Source organism: Ranitomeya variabilis, chromosome 5 (genome assembly GCF_051348905.1).
Source record: "Ranitomeya variabilis isolate aRanVar5 chromosome 5, aRanVar5.hap1, whole genome shotgun sequence".
In the NCBI taxonomy this organism is placed as follows: domain Eukaryota; kingdom Metazoa; phylum Chordata; class Amphibia; order Anura; family Dendrobatidae; genus Ranitomeya; species Ranitomeya variabilis.
In genome coordinates, this window is record NC_135236.1 from 410,703,198 (window position 1) to 410,725,886 (window position 22,689).

The 22,689-nt window shown below is 44.4% G+C and overlaps 1 protein-coding gene across 1 annotated transcript in view; it reads right to left on the bottom strand.

Annotated features, from left to right (window-relative positions):
• Positions 1 to 22,689, bottom strand: part of LOC143776123 (uncharacterized) — a 152,089-nt gene that overhangs the window by 59,817 nt on the left and 69,583 nt on the right. The window contains exons 3-4 of the mRNA XM_077265151.1: positions 6,725 to 6,828; positions 2,912 to 3,474 (exon numbers count right to left, since the gene is read on the bottom strand). Of these exons, the coding sequence (XP_077121266.1) occupies positions 2,912 to 3,474; positions 6,725 to 6,828 (667 nt within the window). The remainder of the gene's footprint in view (positions 1 to 2,911; positions 3,475 to 6,724; positions 6,829 to 22,689) is intronic.

The following is a 22,689-nucleotide window of genomic DNA, read 5'->3' on the forward strand; positions in this document are numbered from 1 at the left end:
ACCCAAAAATAAGGACAAGCTCTGGGAATGTGGGAACTTTACTGACCGTAATCCTGATCCTATCAACACACACTATAGGCAGCCGTGGAGCGTTCCTAACTCGGCCTAGACGCCTCGTTTACAGCCTGAGAAACTAGCTACCCCTAGAGAGAAACAAAGCCTCACTTGCCTCAGAGAAATTTTCCCCAAAGTGTAGGCAGCCCCCCACAAATAATAACGGTGAGTTTAAGGGGAAAACAAACATAGAAATGAAAATAGGTTTTAGCAAATGAGGCCCGCTAATAACTAAATAGTCAGAAGATAGCAAGGAATCTGTGCGGTCAGTATAAAATACTACAAAAGTTATCCACGCAGAGAATACAAAAGGACCCCCACACAGACTCACGATGTGAGGGGCGCAACTCCGCACCCCAGAGCTTCCAGCTAGCAATCAAATAGCATATCAGCAAGCTGGACTGAACTCATAACATACTGAGAAACATTTTCAAATAGAACTGAGCAAAAATTGACTAGCATGAACTTAGCTTCTCCACGAGGAGACAGGTCACAAGGGAAGTCCCAGAGAGATCTGAACCAGTACTGAATACAACAACAGCAGGCAACAAGTAAAGGTTCAGATGGAGTTAAATAGGCAGCAAGCCTAGCAGGAAACGAGGCAGCTGGAGTCCAGCTACAGACCAGCCGTAACACTAAAAGCCACCAGAGGGAGCCCATGAACAGAACTCACAAAGTACCACTCATGACCACAGGAGGGAGCCCGAGAACGGAATTCACAACACCAATCATAAGCAGTCAGTGTCATGCATGGGAGAAAAGAACATGCCCCCATCTTCTAACTGATTTATGCAGCTACTGAGTAGAGATACAGCTAAGCTGAAGTTTGTATCATTACTATTACAAACACTTCCAGATTTCATGTCATGGCAGTCAGTGTGGGGGAAGGGTCAGAACTGACAGTACTGTGAGATGAGACCTGTAACTGTTTGCAATGATACATAACTCAGCTCAGCTGTATCTCTAGACTGAAGCTGCAGAATTATGTATTACAAACAATTCCAGATCTAAACTTATAGTGCTGTCAGCCCTCACTCTTCTCCCACACTGACTGCAGAAAGATGAGATCCGGATAACTTTGCAATGATACATACTGTAAGTCAGCTCAGCTTCATAGTTAGGAGAAGAGGGCTTTTCTAGCTTGCTTAATACTGCCTGCTTATGATTGGTCAACTTCATGCAGGGACAGAAGTACACGCCCCCAGAGACAAATCTCTGGAAACATCCAGTTGAATTATAACATAAAGTATAACCTAAATTTTTCAAGCTAATACCTTCGCAACGGGGAGGAGAAATTAAAAAATAAAACTATTCTATTCTATGATGTGGCCAGTTTACCATGCTCAAACTGGTGAAAGGTACTATTTAAAACAATTTTTTAAATGGCAATGGTATTTTTACCATATCAAAGTCTTTAATAAATATAAAAATTGGAAATCTTGCAATTTTCACACTTAACACTATGGCTTTTTTATACTAACTTCATGTTATTTCAAGAATGAATAGGCTCTGACCTTATCTTTTATAATGAAGCATCTAATGAGCATGTGCAAAGGTCACTGTGACGGGAGGAAAAGCAGGGTCAGCGGTGACATCACCTACTGTGATTGGTGAATGCTGTGTTATCAGCTATGGATAGCAGTTTTACCTTTCATTGCAATCCGGTCTCTGATAAGGACAATTTTTACAAAATTCATGTTCATGTAACACAAAAACGCTATTTGAACAATAGGTCATTTTCTGAAGAAACACTGACTTTAACATTACCAGTGTCTATCTGTAGGGATGTGGACTGTCTTACCCTGTTCCTCCCCCTGAAGACAATGAACGCGCTGTGAAAATGCGGTCATGCAATTTTATATGTAATAGTGATGTAATGTATTATGCTAATGTACAGCATGTAAGTCTTGTAAAGTGTTGAGGTATAATGTGAGTAGTAAAGTGAAGGATTAGTGTAGGATCAGCTTAGAATAGCATAAGTATGGTTTATATAGTAAATGGTTTAGCAACAGTATAGGACTCAGGATAGGAACAATAGGTTTAGTATATAATATAGGAAATAGTTGATGATAGAACTAGCTCAGTGGGTGGGAACTAGTGTTGATAAAAAGGGGGGCACTTCTTGGTAATGTGAGAGTTAGGTGTGGTTAGAGAAGTGCAGTGTTCAGGTGCAGTGGGCTGCTAGGGCCAGCATGTGCCATTTGTTTCAGGAAGTGGGAGGTCTTACTGGGATCCCGAGCAGTCGCTCCTGTCACATCTGGAGCCCAAGGTCTTGCATAGGGACTGCCGGACACACCTTGTCCTTTGCCGTACAGTGTAAGATTGACAGGGACCCTCATAGACAGAAGGTGATGGCTGTTAAAGTGGACAAGAAACCCCTGAGGCTGACAGTCAGTGGACTTGGGGATAGTCCAGGACAAATGGGTGTCAGGGCTTAAGAGGCACTGTACTAAGGAAGGAAGAAACATGAAATGCTGTGCCCTATACCCCTTTGTCATCATCTGATGAACTTGGACTGACTAGTAAACATTGCTTGTTATAAACTTGACGTCCCCTGAATTGTGTGCGGCAGCTCCTGAAGATGGAAGCCTGGAGGCAGCAGAGGCCTTTGGCCTACAAGTGAGTGTGATGCACCCCACACCCTACAGCACATTGGCATTGGGACACCTCTGTAAAGTGCCAGAGTGCAACTGGACAGCATCTCGGTCATGACTACCGTTCTGGAGCACTTAGCAATCAAACCCTTAACTCTCGGAACCAGAGGGGTTCTTGCATCAAGCAGTTCCCTCCTCCTGTTGATCCCCCACAAGGGGAAACTGTGGTCTATTGTGCTAATAGTTACAGCTAATAAACGTACATTTGTTTCCTGCTGGCTTAGTATGGCTTAGTTCTTGTCCCACTTTATCCTTGGTACCCTCCATCAGTGTAGTGTTGGCTTTATTTTTTTTACTCTTGATATTGTCTACACCCTCCAGATTGCCAGGCGTTTTGTAGTCATTCTCCTCTGCACTGAATCGTGCACTCTTATCTGCCCCCTTCTTGGAGGCCAGTAATTGCCACTGCTTTTTGGGGTACACTGCTCCTTCAATAAGCTCTTGCCAGCTGTAGTTTAACACATTCACCACACCTTGTGGGAAGACAATCTCATACTGTGAGAAGAAATGCAAAAGCTTCCCAAGCTCATAAAGCAAAGTAGGAGCAACATATTTGTAGTCCTCAAATGGGTTCATGAATGGATCCTCATCATAGATGCCCTGATTTAACTTCTGGTTATGGACTTCTCCACCATTCTTCACAAAGCTAGGGGCACCAATATCTGGCAGCACTGCAAACTTCTCTTTATGCAGCTTGTCTTCTTTTGGCAATACATCTGTCTTCTTTTCAGCTTGAGAAGAAACCCCTTTTTTATTTTTGTTCAGGCTGGTGTAAAAACAAAGAATATATAATAGTTATATTTTCCAATAAAGATATTTTAAAATGTATTACAGAAATGTATATATACTAATTCATTTAAAGGAAAATTGTATGTACCACATATTAATAAATAATAAATACCCGCCTTGTGTGCATGGAGCAGCACTAAACAGATGAGTGCAATAGAAAGATAAGAACATTAAAGGGGTTGCCCCCTTTCATAAAATCCCAGTCCCAAGGTTCAGTTTGCTATAAAAAACAAACTGTGCCATACTCATTGTTCCCAGGAGCAGCGCTGAGTACCTGCCGCTGTCTGTGCTATTGGCTGCACAACTAATGTAAGTATTACGCACAGTATGGGAAGACTAAGTGCAACACGAAGGGATGAGAGGAAGGAAGCCCCAGCACTAGCGAAGGGGGGAGTGGAGACCCCTAGGCAGATCTGATAACACCCTACCTGCCCTACCGTCCCTAAATAGGTTCCTCACCAAATGCCGAGCAGGAACCTAAGCCCTGTATATCCCTAGAGCTAGGCCCTGGATAGGGAGGGGGAGGGGTTGAATGTTAAGAATATGTATTTGATTTGAAGATATCCACAATAGATGCCTGCAGACAAAATGGACGCTTTGCTGAATATATGTAAGAATCACAGAAACTGAATAAGGTTGGAATGGCCTCTAGTACGCTCGTACCATGTTGTACCAGTCACTTCATGTCGATCAAAGATCGACATGCTACGTAAATGGAAAAACCCTAATGATTCTTCCATTAATAAACTTTATTGCTGACCATATTAATTTACTTTGAAGATTATGTGCAAGACAGATGTCAGCTTGTCCTAACTAATTAACCGTTAGAGTAATGTAGATAATGACATGTAGGCAACAGACGTCAGCAATGATTATTAGCAATAATTATGAGATAAGGCAATGAGGTAATGTGTGGCAAAGCCTCTTATTTTTCCCTATAAATTGCTGTACATTTCAACCAATAAAGCAGAATTCATTTGAGACACGACTCACTGTCTATGTCTTGTGATTTCTCTGGCTGTAATCCTCCAATATACAATTTGGCGTCAGCCAACTAAGATAAGAACACATGCATTTTGTACGCCCTAACACTGGTCAATCCCCACTGTAAACTAATGACAAAAAGGTAGACAGACAAGGGGAATGAACTTAGCTTGAGCAGACTCAGAGAGGTAAGAAAAACGTCCTCAAACAGCTCCAGAGAGTAAGTTAGCCTACAGCTATAGCTCCAAGTCTTCACAAGGGAAAAGTGTGAATATCGTCTTCGACACTCTGCAGCAGACTGGGGATGTATAAACCCCTAGAGCCGGTGGGAGGTTGCCACTGGGTCCAAGAGTCAGAAGGATTAAGGAGGCGTCTGTAGTGCCAAACGCAGAGAACTTTTGCAGCCAGATGCAGAGCGACAGTCTGTTGCATCTGAGACACCCATGACAGTAAGACTGTAAAATAAAAGATGAGATTCTCCAGCAGTGTCCACCATTTGTGATTAGACACTGCAATCTACTGCTCAGGCAAAACCCTGCTGAATGGGAAGAAAGAGAAAGTGTTGCAGAGAGGACAGGTCCAAAGAGAGCACATGTCAGGACTCTGAACATTTTTTACCTTTTGTGCATTACTGCCCTTTTCCAAGATAGCGTCTTTGGTCTCATGTGCACTTGTCTTCCTGCTATAAAACTCCACCCCAGCCTTCAGTCTGTGCTAGATTATTCTGCTTTGCATCCAGCTCCTGATTACTCCCTGGCCTTGCACCTGCACCTGCTCCTGTGAACCTGTGTTGGAGATCCTGCCACTCTGCTCTGAGTTCCTGCTGCATACACCAGTGTTCAGTAATCCTCCTTCATCTGCTGCTCGTGTTACTTCCATCTGCATTTGCTGGACATGTAAGCTGTTTGCTGCTCTGCAAAACCTGAGACTATTAACCAGGCCTCCCTGGTTGAGCTAAGATATGATTTGAACTGCCTTATAGCATATCTATCTGTGTCTGGACTAAGTCAGGGATCTATTCGTGTCAAGTTTCCTCAAGAATAACTGTGCTTCATAGACTTTCTGTTTGTTTGCATCTACCTCTGAAGTTTCCTATTGACTGCTAAGCTGCGTTTATTATTTGCACCAAGTGTTGTGGACTTGAGTTTCTCTCTGCACCTGTTTGAATCACCGTGTGATAATATAAACTTTACCACTTATAAAACTGTGTCCTGTTGTCTTGTTCCACGCAAAGAGTCTCCTGAATTATCCCCTATAATTGTTACAGCACCAGATCAGGTGACTTCAGTAACACAGCTCTACGATATAAAAGACCGGAGTGACAAGGCGGGAAGGAGTTTGGCACCAATGAGGAGACCAGCAGGTTGTGGGCTGAGAGGGACGCTGTGGCCGAGTCACTAGTACAAGTCCATCACGCGCCTTTGGATGGGTCCCAGACCCGCGACCCACACTACTCCGGGCAAGACCTGAGGCGTATCCCTGCACCGGTTAAGATCCATGAGCCAGACTATGCCTGTTAAGACCTGAGGAGGTGGACATCCACTGTGGTGAACAAGAGGCATGAGTGAGTAGGGCCGTTACTTCCGACACTGACATACTGTACAGGGGTCAGTCGGGGTTGGTGCAACAGGCAAGGTGGGGATCGTCCAAAGTGCGAGAGGTACAGAGAGCATTGACTGACTTTGTCAAAAGGACTTGCGGCCTAGTGGGAATAACTGGAGACCCCTGTGAGGGCCTATTATATAAAGGGGATCATTATAAGGGTACCCTTAGGACTGTGGACATTGCTCTCATAAGAAACGTGATGTACGTAACGTAGTGAAATCCCTCTGCAAGAGTTATAACAACTGTGACATTAATATATATTGAATATTGTACTCTGTAATTACCGATATCGCTGAACCACTTGTTGAAATCACCCTTCTCCTAGATTCACACCCAGAGAATAAAAAGTTAAGTTGGTTGCTTCCGCATTGTCCTTGTCTGCTTGTTGCATCCCAGTAACCTGCTAACACTGACATCATGTCAGCAGCATATACCGGAGCTCAGTGACTCTGAGAGGACTGTTCTGTCTACATGGGCAAAGATACTGTATGATTTCAGAACCGCAGGCAGTGCTGGAGCAGCAGTGGACAACTCAGCATTGGACCTAGGTATGGTGAATACAACCCTGTTTGTTTTATACAACAAACTGCACCGAGGGGCCTAAATTTTCTGAAAGTGAACAACCCTTTTACACTTACCTGTTAATGAAGCTTGCAAGACGAGGATTGATGTTCATGTACTTCATGTCTGAGGGTAATTCCTCAGGCACTTTCTTAGTTCTTTTAACTGTTTTTGTTTTCCTCTGAAATACAAAGTCATAAATATTGAAACATCATTAAAAGGGATGGACAAATTTGGGAACTTTTTTTTTACTTGAATTTGTATTTTGGGTTAAAACTCATTTTTTAAATTGATTTTGATTAAAAATGTTGCACATTTTGGCTTTTCTAGGATCTTTGTTTGCATGCCCATTCCTAGCTGCAGAATCAGAATCCACTTTGTTCTAAGAACAAAGAAATGCAATTTATGTAGAATACAGATTTCCTACATAATGGATGCAAATGAAAGCAGAAGGGCCCCATTTACAATAAAGAGGACTGTCTGGTTTCTGTTCTGTTTTTTTTTTAAATAGAACAGACAGCAGAGGAGGGTCATGTGGAATCAAGTGGAATTTCAGGTCATTCATCACCTGTAACTTTATTTGATGTGTTAGAGTCTTAAAGGGGTTTTCCAGCCTCAGACTACAAGTCTGCAGTCACTCTCGAAGACTGCAGACTTGTGAATCCTCACATCATGCATACTTTCTGCTGTGAGGATTCTAAGATTGGCCAGAAACAGTCTAGTTGGAATGTGTCTTGAAGTATCCAAAAGACATACTAGCAGTCGCATGACTGACTGCTCCTGGCAATGGAGAATCCCCACAGTGTGATGTGAGGATTCACAAGTCTGCATAGATTGACTGCAGACTTGTAGCCTAAGGCTGGACAACCCCTTTACAACCATATTGACCAAAATGTGGTTTGTTTGTTTTATTCAAATTAACCAAGGCTCCTAGACTTCTCAACAGGGGAAATTATTTACACAAAATGAGAAACAAGTAAAGAATAACAGACTGAAAGCGGATAATAATTATGTTCTCAAAGCAACCACCACCTTCAAACAGAAGTGGATTGAGCCTCAGGCCAAGAATGTATCCTGTAGTAAAAATAAGATAGGCAATGTACTTCTATTCTGTGGACAGGAGGACAGGATAACTATGATGAATGTGGAAGGTTGGAGGCTTTATTAGCAAACTTAATGGAAGAAATAGTTGTCACTCTTGGCTGTGTGCAGGTGTTCAGTGGCAGAGATAAAACCACTACACACCAATTGCAAATGAGTAAATGGGTAAATTCGTATTTTACTGACACGCCAACATATGTGGAACCTTGCAAGGGAAAATGGCCAATGTTTTGGTTGATATTTGAATCATGAGGGGTTTAGCTCATATATTTAAATGTATGAAGATTGCTGTATAGTCTACAGCAGTTTAGATGTAGGGAGGGCCTCTCCATATTGTTCCTGGATGCTGTTAAGGTGTTTGCTCTGTGCTGTACTCCATTAGTTTGACTTTTATTTGCTAGCTAAAATTATTGACCAAAGGTGGCTCTTATTGGTACTTTGTCTTTATTGCCACCTTTTTAATATTTAGAAGATAAACTATTGAGGGAATAGAGGATAGCAGGATTGTTCTCACCCCTCTATTATTGGTTATCAAATTTTAGCTCTTTTAACATACTCTACGAAGTGTCCTATTTGTTTTTTGCACAAAAGGAGAGATGAAAAATAGTCCTTCAATGCTGATGCTCTGTTGTACCTGGTCGATCTTCCTATTCTGTTATACATGGTAAAGAATTTTGATGTCTTTATTCTACTAATCATCAGCTGGGGTAGGTCAGTTCTCTGACTGTGGTCAGTTGTTCTGTATAAGGAAGTTAATTCTGGTGCATATGAGTTTCGATTTCCTCCATGTTGGATGACTGTAACAGCCTCAATATAAGAACTTTATTTAAATGTAAGAGGTGGTGACAATACTCCAGGAAAACCCCAGCCCTGTGTATGATTGGCGCGAAAGGCTGCCACCTACCATTCAGACGGGACCATGTGGAACTAACCGGAAGAGGAAGAGTTACAGGAGGGATGAGTTTGGATGTAACACCTAGTCAGGTGACATTGATAATGGAGTTCCTCAATATAAAAAGTCTGTGCACCAAATCAGAGCAGGTTTTAGAGCCAGGGGAGAGCAGTCCAGACGTGCTCAAGAGGAGACACTGCAGATAGGGAGACAAGCCTGAATGAGAAGCGTGTGCCAGCAAAATGCTGTCAGGTTACAAATTGGACCCCAGCGGCACAAAATGAGACCTAGAGTCCCGACTAGTCAAGACCTAGAGTCCTGACTATGCCAGTCAAGACCCAAATACCAGACCTGTGCCAGTCAAGACCGAGAGTCAATACGAATCCGGTCAAGAACCAGAGCCAAGCCCTCTTTCCCTCAGATCTGCAAAACACACTACATCAGTCAAGCACTGAAGAAGATCCATGAGGAGTCTCTGCCTGGAAGAGGATGCTTGCAGGGTGAATATGAGACACAAGTGAGCCAGGCCATCGCTTTCAGCACCTACAGGGTACGGGAGGGGGTCAATTGAAGCAAATGAGGCCAAACATGCTTTGGTAGACTTTGTCAGGAGGACATACTGCCTGTCATTAAGAAATGGAGGCTCCCGCTAGGGTCATTTTTACGGGAGTAGCTTGCACAGAAGCATAAGGCTGCCGTCACACTAGCAGTATTTGGTTAGTATTTTACATAAGTATTTGTAAGCCAAAACCAGGAGTGGGTGATAAATGCAGAAGTGGTGCATATGTTTCTATTATACTTTTCCTCTATTTGTTCCACTCCTGGTTTTGGCTTACAAATACTGATGTAAAATACTGACCAAATACTGCCTAACCCTCAAGAAGTTTCTCCCAACATTTAAAGTAAATTTTAATATGCTCTGTATTCTATAATTTAACTGTGATACCCCTGTTGTATCTTGTTAACTATTGGCATAGCTATTGCAATTTCCTGCCATATCTGAGGAAATAAATAACTCATTGATTGTTTTCGCCTTGTGTTCCTCTGCCTGCTGCATCCAAACACCTGCATTTCATTTGCTGTAGTCAGCAGCATGCAACATTATATCGTAGAGATGGCGGATCAGTCAGTGATCGAGCCCGTCAGGTTAAATATGCCCCTGGGGCTAATTTCAGCAACCTTCCGAAATTCATGGGAAGCAATTTATTACTGTGGGATTGAGTAGAGAGACTGAGAAGCATTCTGCGTCTGTACCCCATGACCCCTGTCACACAGGCAGAGTTAGTCCTTTTGACCCTTGATAGAGAGGCATGACAGATGGTCATGTACCGCCAACTGAGGGACTGTAACACTGTGGATGAAGTGATTAGAATTTTAGAGGACATGGGGGTACAAGGGAAAGGCGAGACTGTAGCCTATTATGTAAATGCTCTGCAGGAAGTGATAGCCCACATCACTAAGAAGGCCCATCATGGGTATGGAGGGCTGGTGCTGTTAGATCTCACCAAGGCCGATGCTATAGAATTAATGCCTGTGAAGGGAGACCCGTGCACCTCATCAGTGTCAATCGATGGTCGAAAGGACAGAAGTGATCCACAAGCCGGCCACAACCTCTTAGAAGAAATGGAGGCTAATTTCTCCCCGTAGGAAGTAGAGTAGGTTGAACAGTTGTTGCGGCAATACCGAGGAATGTTTGCACAACACAAAGATGATTTTGGGTGCACCCAGGCCATACAGCACGAGATCCCCACAGAACCACTGCCCACATTCAAGAGATGTATTGGCAAATCACACCTCAGATGTACCAAGAAGTGAAAGAACTGCTGTTGTACATGCTGCGTGATGGAGTGATACGCAAAATCCAAAGCCCCTGGGATGCACCCATTGTGTTACTTCAGAAGAGAGATGGTACACTGAGGGTCTGTGTGGACTACCGACGGCTAATTGCTTGCACTGTGCGAGACTCCTACCCCTTACCCAGGATCGAGGAACCCTTGTCTGCTTTGGGGAAGGCCAAGTACTTCTCCTCTCTCAATCTAGCCAGTGGCTTCTGGCAGGTTCCAGTGGCTGCTGAGAATCGGCCAAAGACTGCCTTTGTCCTCCCTATGGACCTATTTGAATTTAACCTGATCCCTTTTAGGCTGACATATGCACCAAGAACATTCCAGCGCCTGATGGAAAAATGCCTGGGAGATATGAAATTTTAAGGGACCCTGATATATCTTGACAACATCATAATTTACTGCCCTGACTAAAGTCACCTGTAAACTCCTAACAACCAGATCCAAGCAACATTGCTCTGTCCTCCTGAACCTGTCCTCTGCTTTTGACAAAGTGCACTATTACCTCTTACTACAGATTCTTTCATCTATTGGCTTCACAGATTTGGCCCTATCTTGGATCTCTTCATACCAAACAGACTGGACATTTAGCGTCTCACCGCTGACACCACCTCTTCATCTCACCCTAATCCGTCAGTATCCCCCAAGGTTCAGTTCTAGTACCGCTGCTCTTCTACATCTAGACCTTTGGCCTTAAACAGATCCTAGTGTCCCACTACTTTCAATATCATCTTTATGCTGATGATACACACATCTACCTATCTGGATCCGATATCACCTCCTTAATAACCAGAATCCCACAATGTCTGTCCTCTATGTCAACCTACTTCTCTGCTCAATTTCTAAAACTTAACATGGAGAAAACAGAATTTGTCATCTTTCCCCATCTCACTCAGCTCCCCCAAAAAACCTACCCATCAAAGTCAATAGCTGCTCACTCTGCCCAGTCCCACGATCTCGCTGCCTCAGGGTAACCCTTGACTCTGATCTCTCCTTTAAGCCACACATCCAAGCCCTTTCCACTTCCTGCTGACTCCAACTCAAAAATATTTCCCGGATCCATACATTCCCCCTTTTTTTATTTTTCTTATTTTATAATTATTATTTCCTAATTTTTTCATTTTAATTTCTATTTCATTGTAGTATTATTATTATTATTTCCTTCACATTTATTCAGTTTTAACTTTTCTGGTATCCATATATAGATAAAAGTACATTGGCGCTAACCAAAAGACAGAATATGGGAGCTGCTGATACCAAGACAGAGGTTGTGCTTACCCTGTCAGGATAAACGTACTGATAAATAAATAAAGGAAGGTACCGTGCTAAAACCCCTGATGAAGAAAGACGATTTTTACCTTTGAAACACATTGGTTTTTGGCCCCAGCCAGGCTCCGTAGCCTAGTTCAGTGACGTCACACGCTGTTTACAGTGTCGGCCATACTCCTTCTGAGCATCCGGGAACGCCACCGGCCAGGGCGTCTCTGGCTCTGCATGGCACATTGCACACTCCTCCTCTATACCGGAGTGCTGTAACCTTCTTTCCTCCACGTTAACCCTGGTGGTTTAACCCTTCACACAGACACTAGCTGGGGTAAGGAACTTGACACCTATCTTACTAGTAGTTTTTTGCCCTACATATCTTTTGTTTCTCTCGGCAGGTACTACTTTTCATGTGCATTGCATACTAATTAGCACTTGGTTTCATAGGCCACTGCAGGTTGTGCCCTATTTTTTCCTTTTTTCTTAGCAGGAATTAGCTCCAATTAGCACAACATGCTAACTGGCATTGGTCCCTGGAATGCACTTGTATAATATGTTTTGCAATTATTGATCAATTCCTGCACCAGATTCAAATAGCCTACACCAGATTCCACAAAAATTTAAAATAACCAATAAATTTCGTTTAACTTCACAATTGTGTTTCACTTGTTGTTGATTCTTTACGAAAAATTTACATTTGGTATCTGTTATGTTTGAAGCATGATATGTGAGAAAAGGTTGAAAAGTTCCAGGGAGCCGAATACTTTCACAAGGCACTGCACATCTTTTTACACACTCCCCATGTCCTTTTCCTTGCTGTATTTACTGGCTCTTTTTCTTCCTTTTTTCTTTGCCTCCCGTGAGCTGCGCATGCGCTTTATTGTTTTTGCATTCTTAACATGCGTTCCAGCATGCGCACACTGCGTTCCATTTCGCGTATGCGCTCTTTCATCTTTTGGGCAGAGACGTCTGCCCTCCCTTAGTTCCCCATGTTTCCGGGTGCTCATTTCCGTCTCTGCCGGCTGATCACCGTCCAACATCGGCGTGCCATTAAGCACGGGCTCTAAAGGTATTTATACCCCTTTGGTCATAATTGCAGCACTTCCCCAGACGAAGCCGTACTGGTTACAGCGATACACGTGGGGCCATGTCCAGGTCCTCCACTCATGTCCCCATCTGCTTTGATTCTCTTGTTTGCATGATCCAACCCTGGTAGTATTGCTGTGAGTGACTCGTTTTGATACACTTGGCTATTTTGCAGGTGGCTTTTTTCCTTTTATTTGATGGGTGCCTAATCCTTTCACTAGCCCATGCCTTATTTGTCCACTATTCACAGCTCTCTCATCATAGCTTAAGTTCGGGGGCCTTTATGGTATCCCAACTGCAGGGGGGTTTTCATGCTGGATTTGCACAATTGATATTTCAGATGCTCATTCGGGTCATTTGGGTCTTATGAGTCATATTAGGGACTTTTTCCCAACTCATTTCCATACATTATTGTATCCATCAACTATATAGACTCCAGGGTGCAATTAATAATATTTATCATGAGCTATATTGCTTTATTGTTATAGGGTTGTTATATACCAATTGCATCCTCTTGCACTTCATATTTTGCAGGGGTTTTTGAGTGGTTGTACCTACATGTTTTTAATTATGTTTTATATCACATTTGCAATTGTGTGCCAATAAAGATTATTATTTTTTTTATTTATTTAATTCTTTTTGGTGTAGTGTGCATGCCCTACAGTAGTGCTTTTCTCTTTTTTGGATCCATACTGTTGTGAATTTGCTTTTTGCTCCCTCTAGTGGTTACTAGTTTTTTGACTCTGGTTTTTCTGTCATTCCTTTTATCCGCACCTGGGTCGTTAGTTAGGGGTGTTGCTATATAAGCTCCCTGGACCTTCAGTTCAATGCCTGGCAACGTAGTTATCAGAGCTAGTCTGCTGTGCTCTTGTCTACTGATCCTGGTTCCAGTTATATCAGCTAAGTCTGCCTTTTGCTTTTTGCTATTTGTTTTGTTTTTGTATTTTTGTCCAGCTTGTTCCAAATCTATATCCTGACCTTTGCTGGAAGCTCTAGGGGGCTGGTGTTCTCCCCCCGGACCGTTAGACGGTTCGGGGGTTCTTGAATTTCCAGTGTGGATTTTGATAGGGTTTTTGTTGACCATATAAGATACCTTTCTTTATTCTGCTATCAGTAAGCGGGCCTCTCTGTGCTAAACCTGGTTCATTTCTGTGTTTGTCATTTCCTCTTACCTAACCGTCATTATTTGTGGGGGGCTTCTATCCAGCTTTGGGGTCCCCTTCTCTGGAGGCAAGAAAGGTCTTTGTTTTCCTCTACTAGGGGTAGCTAGATTCTCCGGCTGGCGCGTGTCATCTAGAATCAACGTAGGAATGATCCCCGGCTACTTCTAGTGTTGGCGTTAGGAGTAGATATATGGTCAACCCAGTTACCACTGCCCTATGAGCTGGATTTTTGTATTCTGCAGACTTCCACGTTCCTCTGAGACCCTCGCCATTGGGGTCATAACAGTTTGCCAGGCCAGTATTAAATGTTTAATGCATTGCAGAAGAGGGATTATAAGAAAGAAGATTCTGAGTTTTTTTTTTTTTTTTTTTTCTCTTCTTCCCCTTTACCTCAGAGTGGCTATGCTTGCTGCAGACATGAATGTCCAGACCTTGATTACAAGTGTGGACCAGCTGGCTACTCGTGTGCAGGGCATACAAGACTATGTTATCAGAAATCCTAGGTCAGAACCTAAAATACCGATTCCTGAACTGTTTTCCGGAGACAGGTTTAAGTTTAGGAATTTCGTGAATAATTGTAAATTGTTTTTGTCCCTGAGACCCTGTTCATCTGGAGATTCTGCTCAGCAAGTAAAGATTGTTATTTCGTTCTTACGGGGCGACCCTCAGGATTGGGCTTTTTCGCTGGCGCCAGGAGATCCGGCATTGGCTGATCTTGATGCGTTTTTTCTGGCGCTCGGTTTACTTTATGAGGAACCCAATCTTGAGATTCAGGCAGAAAAGGCCTTGCTGTCTATGTCTCAGGGGCAGGACGAGGCTGAAGTGTACTGCCAAAAATTTCGGAAATGGTCCATGCTGACACATTGGAACGAGTGTGCACTGGCCGCTAATTTTAGAAATGGCCTTTCTGAAGCCATTAAGAATGTTATGGTGGGTTTTCCCATTCCCACAGGTCTGAATGATACTATGGCACTGGCTATTCAAATTGACCGGCGGTTGCGGGAGCGCAAAACCGCAAATTCCCTCATGGTGTTGTCTGAACAGACACCTAATTCGGTGCAATGTGATAGAAAAACCGCAAATTCCCTCATGGTGTTGTCTGAACAGACACCTGATTTAATGCAATGTGATAGAATCCTGACTAGAAATGAGCGGAAAATTCATAGACGCCGGAATGGCTTGTGCTACTACTGTGGTGATTCTACACATGTTATCTCAGCATGCTCTAAACGTATAGCTAAGGTTGTTAGTCCTGTCACCGTTGGTAATTTGCAACCTAAATTTATTCTGTCTGTAACTTTGATTTGCTCACTGTCATCTTATCCTGTCATGGCGTTTGTAGATTCAGGTGCTGCCCTGAGTCTCATGGATCTCTCATTTGCTAAGCGCTGTGGTTTTACTCTTGAACCATTAGAAAATCCTATTCCTCTTAGGGGTATTGATGCTACACCATTGGCAGCAAATAAACCGCAGTATTGGACACAGGTTACCATGTGCATGACTCCTGAACACCGCGAGGTGATACGTTTCCTGGTTTTACATAAAATGCATGATTTGGTTGTTTTAGGGCTGCCATGGTTACAGACCCATAATTCAGTCCTGGACTGGAAGGCTATGTCAGTCTCAAGTTGGGGCTGTCGTGGTATTCATGGGGATTCCCTGCCTGTCTATTGCTTCTTCTACGCCTTCGGAAGTTCCGGAGTATTTGTCTGATTATCAGGATGTCTTCAGTGAGTCTGAGTCCAGTGCACTGCCTCCTCATAGGGACTGTGACTGTGCTATAGATTTGATCCCAGGCAGTAAATTTCCTAAGGGAAGACTGTTTAATCTGTCGGTACCTGAACATACCGCTATGCGTTCATATATCAAGGAGTCTCTGGAGAAAGGACATATTCGTCCGTCTTCTTCCCCTCTTGGTGCGGGATTCTTTTTTGTGGCAAAAAAGGACGGATCTTTGAGACCTTGTATTGATTATCGGCTTTTAAATAAGATCACTGTCAAATTTCAGTATCCTTTACCGCTGTTGTCTGACTTGTTTGCCCGGATTAAGGGTGCCAAGTGGTTCACCAAGATAGACCTTCGTGGTGCGTACAACCTTGTGCGCATTAAGCAAGGTGATGAATGGAAAACCGCATTCAATACGCCCGAAGGTCATTTTGAGTACTTGGTGATGCCTTTTGGGCACTCCAATGCGCCTTCAGTTTTTCAGTCCTTTATGCATGACATTTTCCGGAAGTATCTGGATAAATTTTTGATTGTTTATCTGGATGATATTTTGGTTTTTTCTGATAATTGGGATTCGCATGTGGAGCAGGTCAGGTTGGTCTTTAAAATTTTGCGTGAAAATTCTTTGTTTGTCAAGGGCTCAAAGTGTCTCTTTGGTGTACAGAAGGTTCCCTTTTTGGGGTTCATTTTTTCCCCTTCTGCTGTGGAGATGGACCCAGTCAAGGTCCGAGCTATTCTTGATTGGACTCAGCCCTCGTCAGTTAAGAGTCTTCAGAAGTTCTTGGGCTTCGCTAACTTCTACCGTCGTTTTATCGCTAATTTTTCTAGCATTGTGAAACCTTTGACGGATATGACCAAGAAGGGCTCCGATGTAGCTAACTGGGCTCCTGCTGCCGTGGAGGCTTTCCAGGAGTTGAAACGCCGGTTTACTTCGGCGCCGGTTTTGTGCCAGCCTGACGTCTCACTTCCCTTTCAGGTTGAGGTGGATGCTTCGGAGATTGGGGCAGGGGCCGTTTTGTCGCAGAGAGGCCCTGGTTGCTCTGTTATGAAACCTTGTGCCTTTTTCTCTAGGAAGTTTTCGCCTGCCGAGCGAAATTATGATGTGGGCAATCGGGAGTTGTTGGCCATGAAATGGGCATTTGAGGAGTGGCGTCATTGGCTCGAGGGTGCTAAGCATCGTGTGGTGGTCTTGACTGATCACAAAAATCTGATGTATCTCGAGTCTGCTAAACGCCTTAATCCGAGACAGGCCCGCTGGTCATTGTTTTTCTCCCGCTTTGATTTTGTTGTCTCGTATTTACCAGGTTCAAAGAATGTGAAGGCCGATGCTCTTTCTAGGAGCTTTGTGCCTGATGCTCCTGGAGTCGCTGATCCTGTTGGTATTCTTAAAGATGGAGTTATCTTGTCAGCTATTTCTCCGGATCTGCGACGTGTGTTGCAGAGATTTCAGGCTGATAGGCCTGAGTCTTGTCCACCTGACAGACTGTTTGTCCCGGATAAGTGGACCAGCAGAGTCATTTCCGAGGTTCATTCCTCGGTGTTGGCAGGTCACCCGGGAATTTTTGGCACCAGAGATCTGGTGGCCAGGTCCTTTTGGTGGCCTTCCTTGTCAAGGGATGTGCGGTCATTTGTGCAGTCCTGTGGGACTTGTGCTCGAGCTAAGCCTTGCTGTTCTCGTGCCAGCGGTTTGCTCTTGCCCTTGCCTGTCCCGAAGAGACCTTGGACACATATCTCCATGGATTTCATTTCTGATCTTCCGCTATCTCAGGGCATGTCCGTTATCTGGGTGATATGTGATCGCTTCTCCAAGATGGTCCATTTGGTTCCTTTGCCTAAGCTGCCTTCCTCTTCCGATCTGGTTCCTGTGTTTTTCCAGAACGTGGTTCGTTTGCACGGCATCCCTGAGAATATTGTGTCAGACAGAGGATCCCAGTTCGTTTCCAGGTTCTGGCGATCCTTTTGTAGTAGGATGGGCATTGATTTGTCGTTTTCGTCTGCTTTCCATCCTCAGACTAATGGACAGACGGAGCGAACCAATCAGACTTTGGAGGCTTATTTGAGGTGTTTTGTCTCTGCTGATCAGGACGATTGGGTGACATTCTTGCCGTTGGCTGAGTTTGCCCTTAATAATCGGGCTAGTTCCGCCACCTTGGTTTCGCCTTTTTTCTGCAACTCTGGTTTCCATCCTCGCTTTTCTTCGGGTCATGTGGAGCCTTCTGACTGTCCTGGGGTGGATTCTGTGGTGGATAGGTTGCAGCAGATCTGGAATCATGTGGTGGACAACTTGAAGTTGTCACAGGAGAAGGCTCAGCGCTTTGCCAACCGCCGCCGCGGTGTGGGTCCCCGACTACGCGTTGGGGATTTGGTATGGCTTTCTTCCCGCTTTGTTCCTATGAAGGTCTCCTCTCCCAAATTTAAACCTCGTTTTATTGGGCCTTACAAGATATTGGAAATCCTTAATCCTGTATCTTTTCGTCTGGATCTTCCTGTGTCGTTTGCTATTCACAATGTATTTCATAGGTCCTTGTTGCGGCGGTACATTGTGCCTGTAGTTCCTTCTGCTGAGCCTCCTGCTCCGGTGTTGGTTGAGGGCGAGTTGGAGTACGTGGTGGAGAAGATCTTGGATTCTCGCCTCTCCAGGCGGAGGCTTCAGTACCTGGTCAAGTGGAAGGGCTATGGTCAGGAGGATAATTCCTGGGTGGTCGCCTCTGATGTTCATGCGGCCGATTTAGTTCGTGCCTTTCATGCCGCTCATCCTGATCGCCCTGGTGGTCGTGGTGAGGGTTCGGTGACCCCTCACTAAGGGGGGGGTACTGTTGTGAATTTGCTTTTTGCTCCCTCTAGTGGTTACTAGTTTTTTGACTCTGGTTTTTCTGTCATTCCTTTTATCCGCACCTGGGTCGTTAGTTAGGGGTGTTGCTATATAAGCTCCCTGGACCTTCAGTTCAATGCCTGGCAACGTAGTTATCAGAGCTAGTCTGCTGTGCTCTTGTCTACTGATCCTGGTTCCAGTTATATCAGCTAAGTCTGCCTTTTGCTTTTTGCTATTTGTTTTGTTTTTGTATTTTTGTCCAGCTTGTTCCAAATCTATATCCTGACCTTTGCTGGAAGCTCTAGGGGGCTGGTGTTCTCCCCCCGGACCGTTAGACGGTTCGGGGGTTCTTGAATTTCCAGTGTGGATTTTGATAGGGTTTTTGTTGACCATATAAGTTACCTTTCTTTATTCTGCTATCAGTAAGCGGGCCTCTCTGTGCTAAACCTGGTTCATTTCTGTGTTTGTCATTTCCTCTTACCTAACCGTCATTATTTGTGGGGGGCTTCTATCCAGCTTTGGGGTCCCCTTCTCTGGAGGCAAGAAAGGTCTTTGTTTTCCTCTACTAGGGGTAGCTAGATTCTCCGGCTGGCGCGTGTCATCTAGAATCAACGTAGGAATGATCCCCGGCTACTTCTAGTGTTGGCGTTAGGAGTAGATATATGGTCAACCCAGTTACCACTGCCCTATGAGCTGGATTTTTGTATTCTGCAGACTTCCACGTTCCTCTGAGACCCTCGCCATTGGGGTCATAACACCATACATTCCTTGATCAAGAATCTGCAAAAACACTAGTGCATGCCGTCATCATCTCCCGCCTCGACTACTGCAACCTTCTGCTCTGTGGCCTGCCTTCTATCACTCTTGCACCCCTCCAATCTATCCTAAACTCTGCTGCCTGACTAATCCACCTGTACCCCTGCTATTCCCCAGTGTCTGCTCTCTATCAACCCTTCACAGGTTCCCCGTTGCCCAGAGATCCAGATCAAAACCATAACAGAACTATGGCATAAAAAGCCACAACCTGTCTCCTCCATACATCTGACCTAGTATAATAAATAAAAATAATAATACCGTATTTTTTGGACTATAAGACGCACCGGACTATAAGACGCACCCATGTTTTAGAGGAAAATAAGTGAAAAAAATATTTGAAGCAAAAAATGTGGTAAAATATTTTAACATAAATAACATACTATTATATGTGGTGTTATTATATATAATAGTATGTTATTATGTTGGAAGCTACGGGTAGAAGATGGTGCTGCGGGACCAGTGTGGTGTCTGTAAAGTACTATATGAAGCTGGAGGGTGAGTATAAGAATGGGGGCACAGGGCTTATATTTAAAGCACCACTCCAGCACTGAAAAATAACACTGGAGTGCTGCGTTAAAGGGAACCTGTCACCCCGTTTTTTCAAGATGAGATAAAAATAGCATTAAATAGGGGCAGAGCTGTGCTTTACATTAGTGTATTTTTTCTGCCTTTATTCCCCACCACTACGCCACCAACGGAAAGATGAGCAAGATCTGGGGGAGAAACAGCGATGTCTCCACGCCCATATGACCAGACCAGCGTGAGTGACAGCCCAAAACGGCGACTTTACAAAGGTATTTCGGCAGCATAGGTGGGGAATAAAGGCACAAAAAATACACTAATGTAAAGCACAGCTCTGCCCCTATTTAACGCTACTTTTATCTCATCTTGAAAAAGCGGGGTGACAGGTTCCCTTTAAGATCCAATGGGAGAACTATAACTTCCAGCATATCCTGCAGATCCTATGGCATGCTGGGAGTTATAGTTCACCACAGGAGTGGCAGAGCGCTTTTTTATGTGTTCTAATGACTAACCTTTTAATTAATTCTTAGTTGTACAGGCTGTGCAGGTCCCGCAGACAGACAGCCATGCTGTGGTGAGGTAAAGAAGGGCTGGAGCATCACATGACCGCACAGAGCCCTCCCTTTTATTGCCTCTTCACAGGTCTGAAGAGAAAGTTTTCAGATTCTAGTGCTGAGTCTGAAGGACCTGTGATGACATCATGAAGAGGGAAGGCTCTGTACTGTCATGTGATACTCCAGCCTGCCCTTCTCATGACTTCACCACAGGTCCTATACCGGAGCACTCAGCAGAGCAGCGATCTCTCCTCTGGTACCCTGCTCCTGCCCCCTCCTTCACCGGACACATGATCTCCTCAGCCGCTGCAGGAATCCAGCGCTGGTGAAAGCATATGGGTCTGCTCTTTAAGTGAAGGAATATTCATTTGTTGCTCCCCTCCCACTGCTCGGTGCTGACAGGTGGGTGGGGAAGCGGCTAATGAATATTCCTTCACTTTAAGCATAACGACCACATGGTTTCCCAAGCGCCGAGTTCCTGGAGCAGTGACATTTTCTTGCCTCCTGTGAGTGCGATCCCAGTGCAATCCTACTCCGCCGCTGCCCACTTCCCACATGTTACATTTGGACCATAAGATGCACCCCACACTTTCCTCCAAAATTTGGAGGGAAAAAAGTGTGTCTTATGGTATGAAAAATACGGTAATTTACTAGCCCGCATTCGAAGACCATCTTCGAATGGGCTGAAAGTTAAAGGGAACCTGTCACCCCAAAAATCATATCTGAGCTAAGCCCACTGGCTGAATGCTGTAGATAAGCCCCTGATGCTGGTGGGCTTAGCTCAGATACGATTTTTGGGGTGACAGGTTCCCTTTAAACCCTGGATGTGTCACTTGTTTAAAAGGGAGATTGAATATCTAGGGCACACTGTTTCCAGCGCCGGAGTTTATCACACCACAGAGAAAGTGGCCGCGGTGCAAAAGTGGCCCGCTCCTACCAACTTGAGAGGGCTGAGAGCGTTCCTGGGAACAGATTTTTTTTCAAGCACTTTGCTAAAATGACAGTTTCGCTCAACAAGTTGATAAGAGGAGCTGCAGGGGGAACTAAGTGACAGCCAATCAAGTGGGGTTCTAGGCAAGAGGAAGCTTTTCAGACGTCGACAGATGCTCTCATTTTAGCCTACACTGATTTCTCTCAGCCCTTTGTGCTGTATCCTGATAGAAGCCTGTATGGACTATGGGTGGTGCTGGCCAAAGTGCAAGAGTGATTGCTTATGCCTTCTGGTCGCTGAGAGTATCTGAAAAGAATCTCGATAACTATAGTTTGTTTAAGCTGTTGGAGCTGGTGTGGGCTATGACTGAAAAGTTTGTAGAATACTTGTCAGAGTCGGAGATACACAATTCCTTGGTCCACCTGGAGAATGTCCAAATATCGGTATAAGATCTCCTATCTGCCCAAATCCCAGAACATACATGTGGACGCTTGGTCCAGAGTCATTCAAGCAGGTCAGAAGAGAAATGTGGATGTAGAGCTTGAAGGTGATGAGATTCCAGACTTCAAGCAGTTTGAAATGACTGTAATAGCCACCCAAGAGACTAGAGGAGAGTCCAGATCCACTCAGATTCTGAGCTGCCCTAGAGGCGAGTGGGCATGCCTGCAGCAGTCTGACCCTGATTAGTGAAGGTGAGAAAATGAGCTGCCCTGGCACAGAGACCTGACGAGGAGGTGAGGACCACTTTGTTGGTAAGCAAACTGCAGATCTTGAGTCAGTTGTAAAGACTCTTCATGAGAGATAACTTATTGTATTGAAGGATTCAGATCCCTCAAGAATTTGACACCACCTGGCAGGTGATGGCTACAGAGGGGTTGGTGGTGCAGTTAGCCTAAGAAACCTACAAGAGAGGTGCCCACTTTGGTGCTGAGAAAACCTTTTAATGGTTGCAGCAGCTGTTATATTCACCTAAACTGAGACACGTGGTTGAAGAGGCCTGCCGAAGATGTCGCCTGGTGCAAGCTGAACAACCTCCCAGAGCAGATGGCCCTTATTCAAGCCATCCAAATCTTCGCACCCTTGGAGGTGCTGATGATCGTCTACCTGATGATCGGGACGTCTCACAATGGATATGAATGTTGCCTAGTGATGACCGACCACTTCACGGTGGTGACCCCGACAGAGCCCTCTGTGGGGAACTTCATCTGCATATATAGGTGACCGGAAAGGATTTATTTAGACCAAGGAGCCTGCTTCCAAGGAAGAGTAATGTAAGGCAACTCCATCTTTATGGAATCGATAAGTCTCGGACTACACTATATAACTCACAGGAGAA